Source organism: Sapajus apella, unplaced genomic scaffold, assembly GCF_009761245.1.
Source record: "Sapajus apella isolate SASKATOON/1434 unplaced genomic scaffold, GSC_monkey_1.0 scaffold36, whole genome shotgun sequence".
Taxonomy (NCBI): Eukaryota; Metazoa; Chordata; class Mammalia; order Primates; family Cebidae; genus Sapajus; species Sapajus apella.
The window spans coordinates 19,143,051-19,155,869 of NW_022436976.1; the positions used below are offsets into that span (position 1 = coordinate 19,143,051).

Here is a 12,819-nt window from a genome sequence, read left to right on the forward strand (position 1 = left end):
AATGTAATTTTTTTAAATTTAGTGGCCAGAACGTATTTATCAGAGTCCATGTGGAGTTACTGCTGTGGATTTTTCAATTGGATCACCTAACCTTTTAGCAGTTGGTTACCACAATGGCACAATTGCAATTTATAATGTACGGAGCAACAGTAATGTTCCAGTTCTGGATAGTAGGTAAGAACCCAAGGATAAAATAAATGTAGAATACATGCTTTTTCAGGACGATTTACTCTAATGTTATTTAGTTTCAAGTAAATATTTATGTTGTTATTGAGAGTGATACCATTATGTTTGAAATATTTGATAATCTCTCATATTATCTCTCCAGCTGGAATGCTCTGTCCTAATAGCTCCTTCAACTACTTCTCTTCCCATCTCACTAACAAACTTCCTCTGGCTTGACAGTTTATGCTTATTCTTAAACTATTGCTTTGGTTTCACTTCTTCCAGGAAATCTTCACATTCCTTTCCTTTGTGCAACAATACATACCTTTATCATAGCACTTATCACATTATATATAAAAATTATTTATGTGTATTTATATGTAAATCTATCCTATCTATTTGTCTATCATCTATCTATTATCTATCTATTATCTATCTATCTATCTATCTATCTATCTATCTATCTATCTATCTATCTATCTACCTATCTTACTAAAGAGGGTATAAGTTATTTGAGAGCAAGAATTGAATCTTACATACCTTTCTGTCATCAACATGTCATGTAATATTGGACATGTAACAGGAGTCCAGTAAGTGTTTGAGGAGTAATGAATGAATAAATGAGTTATATGAGGAAAGCCAAAAAGTTAAAGGTGAAAGATATTAAAGATGCTAAGTTTTTGTAATAGACTGAACACCAATGGGGCATGTTTGTAAGTGTTTGAGTAAACTTAGCTAGAACTAGAAATAACCGTTAAAGCAGAGGTTCCTGAACTTAACTTTCAAATTATTTGCAGTTTTGTAAGCATGGCCCTCTGTGCTTGTTTCTGAAAAGAGGGTTCATAATTTTCACCAAAAAATCAAAGATATGTATGATTTTAAGAATGTTCAGAATAGATTGCATTGGAGGGTTTCTTTAAAAACCAAGAAAGTCAGTACTATGAAAAGGGCATCACATTAATCTGATAGGAAAAGAGTCTTTAATCTGAAAAGTGAGTTTAATTTTTCAGAAAAATTTTAACTGTAATTCATAGAGAGAGTCAAACCAATGGGTAATCTTGAAAGTAGGAAGAAAAGTGAAATACAGAAAGAAGAATTGTTTACCTGGATAGGATTTAGATGATTAACAACTTAATTCATAAAAACGTTAAACAGATAAAAATATTTAGTGTGTCTAAAATAAAAGTCAGAATGTACAAAACTAAACAAAGAAAGAGTTAATGAATAGAGTAAGAAAGGAAGATTCTGAAAAGAAAGAACATTTTTGCTTTTGTATTCCTGTTATGATAGCTAATATAAAGACCAGTACAATTTTTCTTTTGTAAGAAACAGAAAAAATAACAATGACTTTAAGTAGAAGAGTGGTTGTCTTTTTTATTTTTCAAAATATTTAAAATAAAAGTTAATTTTGAACAATAAAAGGATTGTATAAGTAAGTCATGATATTTAAAATAAAAGTTAATTTTGAACAATAAAAGGATTGTATAAGTAAGTCATGATCTTCTAGGAAGCTGACCTTATCTCTTATACTCAAGCCTTTAAGGAGTTATTATTATTATTTTTTAATTTATTTATTTTACTTTAGGTGCATACTATATCTGGCATTTCTCCCCATGTTATCCCTTCCCACCCTCCCCTCCCTCCCCATCCCCTGCAGTCTCTCCCTTACGCCCCCAACTGCCCTTAGTGTCTGATGCTCCTCTCCCTGAGTCCACGTGTTCTCGTTGTTCAGTACCCGCCTATGAGTGAGAACATATGGTGTTTGGCTTTCTGTTCTTGTGTCAGTTTGCTGAGAATGATGGTTTCCAGTTTCATCCAAGTCCCTACAAAGAACACAATCTCATTGCTTCTTATGGCTGTGTAGTATTCCATGGTGTATATGTACCACATTTTCTTTGTCCAGTCTATCATTGATGGGCATTTGGGTTGGTTCCACGTCTTTGCTATTGTACACAGGGCTGCAATGAACATACGTGTGCATGTGTCTTTATAGTAGAACAATTTACAGTTCTTTTGGGTATATACCCAGTAATGGGATTGCTGGGTCAAATGGAATTTCTATTTCTATATCCTTGAGAAATCGCCATACTGTCTTCCACAATGGTTGAACTAATTTACTCCCACCAGCAGTGTAAAAGTGTTCCTATTTCTCCACATCCTCTCCAGCATCTGTTGTCTCCAGATTCTTTAATGATCGCCATTCTAACTGGTGTGAGATGATATCTCAGTGTGGTTTTGATTTGCATTTAAGGAATTATTATAATGATTATTTATTCAGTATTTTTCCCTGTTTTAGTGAATCACCTCAAAAACATTTGGGACCTGTATGGCAACTACAGTGGATAGAACAAGATCGAGGAACGACAGGAGATGACAAAAGAGAAATCCTAGTTTCTATATCAGCAGATGGAAGAATCTCCAAATGGGTTATACGAAAAGGACTAGACTGTTATGGTAAAAGGAAAATCAAGTTGTCTTTCTATTGTTACACGCCGAATTAAAAATTTCTAGTTAACCATGTGTGAAAGGTGACAAATTATGGTTTGGCCAATAGGAAAAAAATTGGGTTTGGTCATTGTTTTTCTAAGTAGCTAGTTCTAGTGTGTGCTAATTTTAGCCTAATTACATGCCAAAGTTGGCAGAACTAATATTATTTGCAGGAGAAACACACAAGATATTTGTGGTACTCTTTCATGTAGTAAATCACAAGTTATATATGTTTTTCTTTAAATACAGATTTGATGCGATTAAAGAGAACTACTGTTGCCAGTAACAAAAAAGGAGGGGAAAAGGAAAAGAAAGATGAAGCTTTGATATCTCGACAGGCTCCTGGAATGTGTTTTGCTTTTCATCCCAAGGTAAATTATTTCACTCTATTATTTGCCACTGGACATAGCAATTTCCAGAAATTGAAGTGTGTTAAGATATAAAACAAGACCAAATATTAGCCTGTTAATGAAGACTGTGCATAATCTATTAGAGACAGAAGGTAGATAAGTTATCACCTGGGCTAGGGGATGCAGGGAAGAGAATAGGTGAGGAGGAAAAATGGGGAATGAGTACTAATAATTATCGAGTTTTTTGGAGGGTGATGAAAATGTTCTAAAATTGATTGTGGTGATGGTCTCACAACTCTGTGAACAAACTAGAAACTATTGGATTATATACTCTACATATGTGAATTATATGATATGTGACATATTCCAATAAAGCTTTTTAAAAAATAATGTGCTTTATAAGTGAAAAAATAAACACAGTTGTAACTGCTAACCTAAGGTAGAACAGTACATTCCAGTTGGCTATACCATAATCTTTATCTGGTTTTGCACACAGATAGATGAAAGGTGTATATTTCTGAGGAATTATGGAAAGATTTTCTTTACAACTTCGTGCTTAACATGAATGCCTCCCCTTGCCTTGCTTGGCCACTCTCCTGCTCTGTCATACTTACAGAAACATAATCCACTATATAGTCTTCTACATTTCAATTCATGTGGTGACTCTCAGGATTTGGGGATTAGGAAGGCCACTTAAATTTTATGTTTACTAAGAATCAAATCAAAGTGCAATTAATGAAGTCCTCCTTTTTCTAATTTTTTTTAATCTGAAGATACTTTGTTTTTAAATTTTAGTTTTTGTGGGTACGGTGTAAGTATATTATGGGATACATGTGATGTTTTGATATAGACATGCAGTGAGTAATAATCATATCATGGAATATGGGGTATCTGTCCCTTCAAGCATTTATCTTTTGTGTTACAAACAATCCAATTATATTCTTTTAGTTATTTTAAAGTGTACAGTTAAATTATTATTGACTATAGTCACCCTGTTGTGCTATTAAATACTAGATCTTGCTCATTCATTCTATTTCTTTGTACCCATTAACTATCTTCACCACCCCCTCACCACCCTCCTACCCCTAACTACTTTTCCCAGCCTCTGGTAACCATCCTTGTACTCTCTATCAATCTGGAGATACTTTGGAATCAGAAAATTCAGCCACCATGATAGGCTTTTAAGAACATGGATTCCATGTTTTCTGTTACATGTAATATGATCATCTCTTTGGTGACACCAGCATCTACCTCATTATGCAGACCAAAACTTGAGCTCCTCTGTTCTACCCTATCATCCAAATGCTACTTAAATTTTATTGTCACATCCCTTCCAGTCCAAGGCTGCTATTGCTAAAGTAGTTTGGGCCTTTTTTATTTTTTACCTTTATTGCTATAGCCATCTTCTAACTTCCTTCATTCTCAAATTCACGTAATTCACCTTAACTTTGACTCCAGAACAGTAGTTCTCAATGTGGGCAGGGAGGGGAGAATTTTCCCATCCCATTAAGGAACATTTGGTAATGATTGGAGATAATTGTGGCATTGCAGTTGTCAGGAATTGAGGTCAGGGTGGGGAAGTGCTACTGGTATCTCTGGGAAGAGACCAGAGGTGTTGCTAAATATCTTTCAATGTACAGGCAGCCATCACCCTCCTAGTGCACATCAATTCCCGACACAGAATTATCTGGCCCCAAATGTCAATAATGCTAGGTTGAGAAAACCCAGTCTAGTGTCCTGAAGTGTCCTTGGCATAAGGAATTCAAGATGATCATGTGCTCTCTAAATAAAAACAGTTTTACTTCTTTCTTTCTAACCTGGTTCCCTTTTATTTCTCTTTCTTGTATGATTGCACTGCTTACAACCTCCAGTAAAATGATGGTAGAGATGATGAAAGTATACATTCTTATATTGTTCCTGATTTTAGAGGAAAAGCCTTCAGTCTTTTACTATTAGGTATGGTGTCAGATGAAGGCTTTTTGTAGATGCAGTTAATCGGGTTGAGGAAGTTCCATTACATTTCTAGTTTGTTGGGTGGTTCTTAATTGGAATGGATATTGGATTTTGTTAAATGCTTTTCCATTTCTGTAAAGATGATCATATGGTTTTTCAAGTTTGTTAATATGGTGAATTAGATTATTTTTTAATGTTTATCCGTGGAATAAACTATTTTTTTTTTTTTTGAGACAGAATCTTGCTCTGTCACCAGACGCCAGGCTGGAGTGCAGTGGTGCGATCTCGGCTCACTGCAACCTCCACCTCCTGGGTTCAAGCAATTCTCCTGCCTCAGCCACCCGAGTAGCTGGGACTACAGGTGCACACCACCACGCCCAGCTAACTTTTGTATTTTTAGGAGAGATGGGGTTTCACCATGTTGGCCAGGATGGTCTCGATCTCTTGACCTTGTGATCTGCCCGCCTCAGCCTCCCACAGTGCTAGGATTACAGGTGTGAGCCGCCAGGCCCAGCCACAATAAACTTTATTTGATTGTGTTTTATTACCCTTTTAATATACTAATAAATTGGATATGCTGAAAATTTGTTTAGAATTTCTGAATCTTTTTGTTTATGAGAGATTGATCAATATTCTGGTCATGTCTTTGACTTTGTTATCTAGGTAATCATGTCCACATAGACTTCTTTTTAGAATGAATTTTCATAAAATTTGTATGATTTCTTCATTATATACTTAATAGAATTAACCATCTGGGCCTGGAGTTTTCTATGTGAGACATTTAAAATTTTTAACTACTAATTGAAATTTTAATATATATAGAGTTATTATGGTTATTTATTTTTTTCTTGAGTGAGCTTTGGTAATTTGTGTCTATTAAGGAATTTGTCTGTTTTATCAATGTTGTGGAATTGATTGACATATTTCCTTAATAACTGTGGAATATATAGTAATCTCACCTCTACTTTTTTTTTTTTTTTTTTTTTTAGAGACAGGGTCTCACTCTGTCACAAAGGCTGGAGTGCGGTGGTATGATTATAGCTCACTGTAATTTTGAACTCCTAGGCCTGAGCTATCCCTTCACATCAGCCTCCTAAACAGCTAGGATTACAGGCACACACCACCATTCCTGGCCAATTTTTAATTTTATTTTATTTCATTACCATTTTATTTTATTTTTTGAGACAGAGTCTCACTTTGTAGTACAGGCTGGCATACAATGGAGTGATCTTGGTTCACTGCAACCTCTGCTTCCTGGGTTCAAGTGATTCTCCCACCTCAGTCTCCTGAGTAGCTGTGATTATGGGTGTGCACCACCATGCCCAGCTAATTTTTTGTATTTTTTTTTTAGTAGGGATGGGGCTTCACTATATTAGCCAGGCTGGTCTTGAACTCCTGACCTCAAGTGATCCTTCCACCTTAGTTTCCCAAAATGCTGGGATCACAGGCATGAGCCCCTGTGCCTGGCCTAATTTCTTTTTCTTTTTATTTTATTTTATTTTATTTTTTTAAATTGCATTTTAGGTTTTGGGGTACATGTGAAGAACATGCAAGATTGTTGCATAGGTACACACGTGGCAGTGTGATTTGCTGCCTTCCTCCCCTTCACCTAAATCTGGCATTTCTCCCCATGCTATCTCTCCCCAACTCCCCACCCCCACTGTCCCTCCCCTATTTCCCCCCAACAGACCCCAGTGTGTAGTGCTCCCCTCCCTGTGTCCATGTGTTCTCATTGTTCAACACCCACCTATGAGTGAGAACATGTGGTGTTTGATTTTCTGCTCTTGTGTCAGTTTGCTGAGAATGATGATTTCCAGGTTCATCCATGTCCCTACAAAGGACACGAACTCATCGTTTTTGATGGCTGCATAATATTCCATGGTGTATATGTGCCACATTGTCCCTGTCCAGTCTATCATTGATGGGCATTTGGGTTGGTTCCAGGTCTTTGCTATTGTAAACTGTGCTGCAATGAACATTACATTCTTGTGCATGTGTCCTTATAGTAGAACGATTTATAATTCTTTGGATATATACCCAGTAATGGGATTGCTGGGTCAAATGGAATTTCTATTTCTAGGTCCTTGAGGAATCGCCACACTGTCTTCCACAATGGTTGAACTAATTTATACTCCCACCAACAGTGTAAAAGTGTTCCTATTTCTCCACATCCTCTCCAGCATCTGTTGTCTCCAGATTTTTTAATGATCACCATTCTAACGGGCATGAGATGGTATCTCAATGTAGTTTTGATTTTCATTTCTCTAATGACCAGTGATGATGAGCATTTTTTCATATGTTTGGCCTCATGTATGTCTTCTTTTGTAAAGTGTCTGTTCATATCCTTCGCCCACTTTTGAATGGGTTTGTTTGTTTTTTTCTTGTAAATCTGTTTTAGTTCTTTGTAAATTCTGGATATCAGCCCTTTGTCAGATGGGTAAAGTGCAAAATTTTTTTCCCATTCTGTTGGTTGCCGATTCACTCTAATGACTGTTTCTTTTGCCGTGCTGAAGCTGTGGAGTTTGATTAGGTCTCATTTGTGTATTTTGGCTTTTGTTGCCAATGCTTTTGGTGTTTTGGTCATGAAGTCCTTGCCTATGCCTATGTCCTGAATGGTTTTGCCCAGATTTTCTTCTAGGGTTTTTATGGTGTTAGGTCTTATGTTTAAGTCTTTAATCCATCTGGAGTTAATTTTAGCGTAAGGTGTCATGAAGGGGTCCAGTTTCTGCTTTCTGCACATGGCTAGCCAGTTTTCCCAATACCATTTATTAAACAGGGAATCCTTTCCCCATTGCTTGTTTTTGTCAGGTTTGTCAAAGATTGGATGCTTGTAGATATGCTGTGTTGCCTCCAAGGCCTCTGTTCTGTTCCATTGGTCTATATCTCTGTTTTGGTACCAACACCATGCTGTTTTGATTACAGCATGGTACTGTTAGCCTTATAGTATAGTTTGAAGTCCGGTAGCGTGATGCCTCCCGCTTTGTTCTTTTTCCTTAGAATTGACATGGCTTTGTGGGCTCGTTTTTGGTTCCATATGAAGTTTAAGGTGTTTTTTTCCAGTTCTATGAAGAAGGTCATTGGTAGCTTGATGGGGAAAGCGTTGAATCTGTAAATTACTTTGGGCAGTATGGTCATTTTCACGATATTGATTCTTCCTAACCATGAACATGGAATATTTCTCCATCTGCTTATGTCTTCTCTTATTTCGTTGAGCAGTGGTTTGCAGTTCTCCTTCAAGAGGTCCTTTACATTCCTTGTTAGTTGTATTCCTAGGTATTTTATTCTCTTTGTAGCAATTGTGAGTGGCAGTTCGTTCTTGATTTGGCTCTCTTTAAGTCTGTTATTGGTGCATAGGAATGCTTGTGATTTTTGCACATTGATTTTGTATCCTGAGACCTTGCTGAAGTTGCTTATCAGTTTCAGGAGATTTCGGGCTGAGACGATGGGGTCTTCTAGATATACAATCATGTCGTCTGCAAATAGAGACAATTTGACTTCCTTCTTTCCTATTTGAATACCCTTTATTTCTTTTTCTTGCCTGATTGCTCTGGCTCTATTTTTATTTTTATAGTGATGTAGTTTTGCTATGGCAATATGGTCTATATTGTTCCCTGTATACTTGAGAAAAGTGTGTATTATGCTTTTGTTAGGTAGAGTATTCTGTAAATGTCATTCAGGTTAAGTTGGTTGATGATGTTGTTCAAGATTACTTCTCTTTGCTGATTTTCTTCCTACTTCTTTCAATTATTGAGAAAGAGTTTATTAAAGTATCCAACCATAGTTGTAGATTTGTCTGTTTTTCCTTGTAATTCTATCAGTTTTGCTTTGTGTATCTTGATGCTTTCTTATTAGGTGCATACTTATGTTTAGCATTGTTATGTCCTCTTCATCAATTAACTCCTTTATCACTGTGTAATGGCTCTATTTATAACTTGTGATTTTTTTTTACTCTGAAATCTTACTTAGTATGATATTAGTATAGCCACTCCAGCTATCTTTTAACTGGTGTTAGTCTGGTTTATCATTTTTCATGCTTTTTTCCTTTAACCTATTTATCTCTTTATACTTAAATTTTTTTGTAGGTAGCATGTAATTGGGTCTTGCCCTTTTATACAATCTTAAAATCACTGCCTTTTAATAGTGATGCTAAGATCATTTACATTTAGTCTGATTATTTGTATGGTTAGGTTTGAGTCTAACATCTTGCTTGAAGGGGACATGTATAAAATGTCTGGCTTTTTTGAGACAGGACTCTGAAGAGCCATCTTCTCTCCAGCGCTTCTTATAGTTTGGACTAACTCCTTGATTGCAACTGCTTCACTGTTCAACTGAAATATCTGTCCATTCCTGTTTCCCACGTAGAGTTTCTCACTGGGAGCACTCCCTAATACTTCTGGCATAAATTCTCAGAGTTTATTTGCTGGGAAACCCAACTTTCACAGTGACCTTGAAGATTGCTAGTGATAAATTACCACTTACAAATGGTATGAGAATAATAAGTATTCATATTTAAAAAGGAATGAGATTTCTATCCTATCATACAAAAAACCTTTCAGAAGAAAATGTAGGAAAATATCTCCAAGGACCTTAAGGTAGGGAAAGATTTCTTAAAGCACAGAAAATCCTAAATGTAACAGAAAATGAGAATTTGTGTTTATCAAAGACTGTAAAAAGAAAATAAAACGGTAAGCCATACACTGGTAGAAGATATTTATAACGTATGTTATAGACAAAGCAATAGAATCTAGAATATATAAAGAACTTATACAAATGAAAAATAACAAGACATATTACTACTAAAACGATCAAGACACAAACATAAGAGGAAACATAAGTGATCAATGAATATAGAGTGCTCAACCTTATTAATATTCACATAAATAGGAATTAAAAACGTGATATAATTTTACATTTAATCGAATGGCAACATTTAAGATTTCTGTTGTAACCAACTGTTGAAGAGAATGGGAGTCAGATAACTTTTATATACTAGGGAATGTGTATTGGTAATATCACTTTGGGAGAAATTATCATATAGTTTATTTATTTATTTTCTTTTTTAATATGATGTAATTTAAAAGTGTATATCTGTCTTTTCTTTGACGAGTTGTAATGAAAGAGCACTTACTATTTCTCTGGACTGCTATTTCCATTGTCAGGTAGCTCTAAATGTTAGAAAGTTTCTTATTTATTTTAAGCCAGTGTTTTTCTATGTAATTTCTAAACAGGATATTAAATGCTACTCCGATTCTAGCAAAGGACCAGTTTATGTTTTCTTTTCCATAGTAATATTTCAGGTAGTTTGATTATTATAAAATCATGACAAAAGAAAAAGACAACAGACTGGCATATTCAAGATAGTGTTTTTAGTTTGAGTTCTCGAATTGATTTTAATAGATCCAGAATTATCTAATCTTGTATTTATCACACTTACAAGTATCACAAGCCAATGCATTTCAATGTTTTGTGTTGTAGGACACAAATATCTATTTGGCTGGCACTGAAGAAGGTTATATTCACAAATGTTCTTGTTCATATAATGAACAATACCTAGATACCTACAGAGGACATAAGGTTAGTTTAATTATAGGGGATTGGAAAATTTATTTTGTATTTCTGAAAAAATAGTACCATTATACACAGTACTTGTAATATGCAATAAATTTACAACTTCGAAGTTAAAAATATCATCCTGAATTAAGTGCTTTATTCCGTGGAAATCAATAATATAGGGGGCATTCTATTGACTTCTAGATATCCTTGATTTCTTCTTGAAACTTTTGGCAATTACAAGTTTTGTTTCTAAAAGACTTTGCTTATGATAACATGCTGATCCTAAAGTAAAATTTTCTCTCACCCATACCTAGTCTCTGTATCTTTTTATTTGTTTGTTTTGTTTTTTAAGAGATGGATCTCAGTGTTACCCAGGCTGACCTTGAACTTCTGGGCTCAAGTGATCTTCCCGCTTTAGCCTCTAAAGTAGCAGGGACTACAGGCACACACCACTGCAACTGGGTGCATATCTTTTCGTGATGTTCCAGCCACATTTTCTTCATTTTCTTCCTCATTTCTTTTTTTTCTTAATACTCTTTATCTTTTCAAAGTAGGTATAATATGTATTAAATTAAGTGAATATTATCGCAGCTATATTTTTATGTTTCTAAATGTAACAATTTAAGGAAGATATAATTTACGATTTTTTCTTAGCTAAAATAATGTCCACACAATAATGAATAATGTGAAAATCTAGAAATCTTAGCATTTTTAATTTGCTGGTCAAGTTTAAAATAAAAGATGTTAAATATTTTTTACCTTTGTATTTTTTTATTTATTTGTAGGGCCCAGTGTATAAAGTGACATGGAACCCATTTTGTCATGATGTATTTTTAAGCTGTTCTGCAGATTGGGGTGTTATTATATGGCAACAGGAGAACGTCAAGCCATTTTTGAGTTTTTATCCAACTACTTCTGTTGTTTACGATGTTGCCTGGTCTCCAAAATCATCCTACATATTTGCAGCTGCAAATGAGAACAGGGTGGAGATTTGGGACCTTCATATCAGCACGTAAGTGTTAGTATTTTCTTGGGTACACTTATAGTAGAAGCAGTTCAAACTAAATGATACCTGGTAGTTTTGATATCAGTTAGAGGATACTGTAGTTACTTTAAGAGAGGTAATAGTTTATGAGAGTCCTTTGTGAATAAAGATAATGCCAGGATGCTCTATTAATGTTAGTTATTTATACCGTATGTGATTTAAAAAATATTTGAATGAAAGTAGTTTACCTTGGCTGAGCGCAGTGGTTCACACGTATAATTCCAGCACTTTGGGAAGCTGAGGCGGGTGGATCACTTGAGGTCAGGAGTTCAAGACCAACCTGGCCAACATGTCGAAAACCTGTCTCTACCAAAATACAAAAACCAGGCATGGTGATGTGCACCACCAGTAGTCCCAGCTACTTGGGAGCCTAAGACAGGAGGATCACTTGAACCCAAGAAACAGAGATTGCAGCAAGCTGAGATTGCCCCAGTGTACTTTAACCTGGACAACACAGTAGACTCTGTCTCAAAAAAGGAAGAGAGCAAGAGAGAGAGAGAGAGAGACAGAGAGAGAAACGAAGAAAGTAAGTTTACCTTACTCATCTCCTCAAACTTTTACGGACAATATAGGACATAATAATTATCTTGAGTTCTTATTAATTGCCTAGTTTACAGAAACATACAGAGGCATTTTTACATTTTTAACTAAAAATTTTCTACAGTAGAAAACAGGGACAAAATAATTATTTTTGCAACATTTACTTATGCTCTTACCTGTTTCAAAACATTCAAAGTGGTATGAACTTAAAGTTTTTGATTTAAGATATTATACCAAAATTATTAGAAGATTGTCTAAAGTCATTTATTCTTCCTTATGAAAACTTAATACAATGTTGGAATAAAAAGGTTAATTGGAAAATATAATATATCTTTATGCTAGTTTTTAGCAAAAACAGTAAGAAAATAAATACTTGTTTAAAAGAAATGATGTCAAATTCAGTGGGCTTATTCTTTTTTTTTTTGGCTAGGAATTAATAATTCAGTAACTTTAAAATTTTGTCCTGGTCTTTTGTATAAAACAGTATGAACCAAAAATCAAGGATTATAAGTATGAAGTGACTAATGTATATAGTGGCTGCTTAAATAATCCCACCTCTGATTTTAATTTTTCTGGAAAAACTGTAATTCTCAGGACAACGTATTTGTAAAAGAAGTATACAAAGTTGCTACTTCTTTTGAGGACATTAGGTAGATTGCTTTAGATGACCAAGACTAGGAGAAAACTTCTTGTTCAAAATGTACTTTTATATTCCAGAGGCTCATT

General features: G+C 34.9%; 1 protein-coding gene across 1 annotated transcript in view; it reads left to right on the forward strand.

Annotated features, from left to right (window-relative positions):
- The window catches only part of WDR78 (WD repeat domain 78), a 95,643-nt gene that overhangs the window by 74,208 nt on the left and 8,616 nt on the right, over nt 1-12,819 (forward strand). The window contains 5 exon segments of the mRNA XM_032296655.1: nt 23-174; nt 2,462-2,619; nt 2,902-3,023; nt 10,431-10,529; nt 11,294-11,520. Of these exon segments, the coding sequence (XP_032152546.1) occupies nt 23-174; nt 2,462-2,619; nt 2,902-3,023; nt 10,431-10,529; nt 11,294-11,520 (758 nt within the window).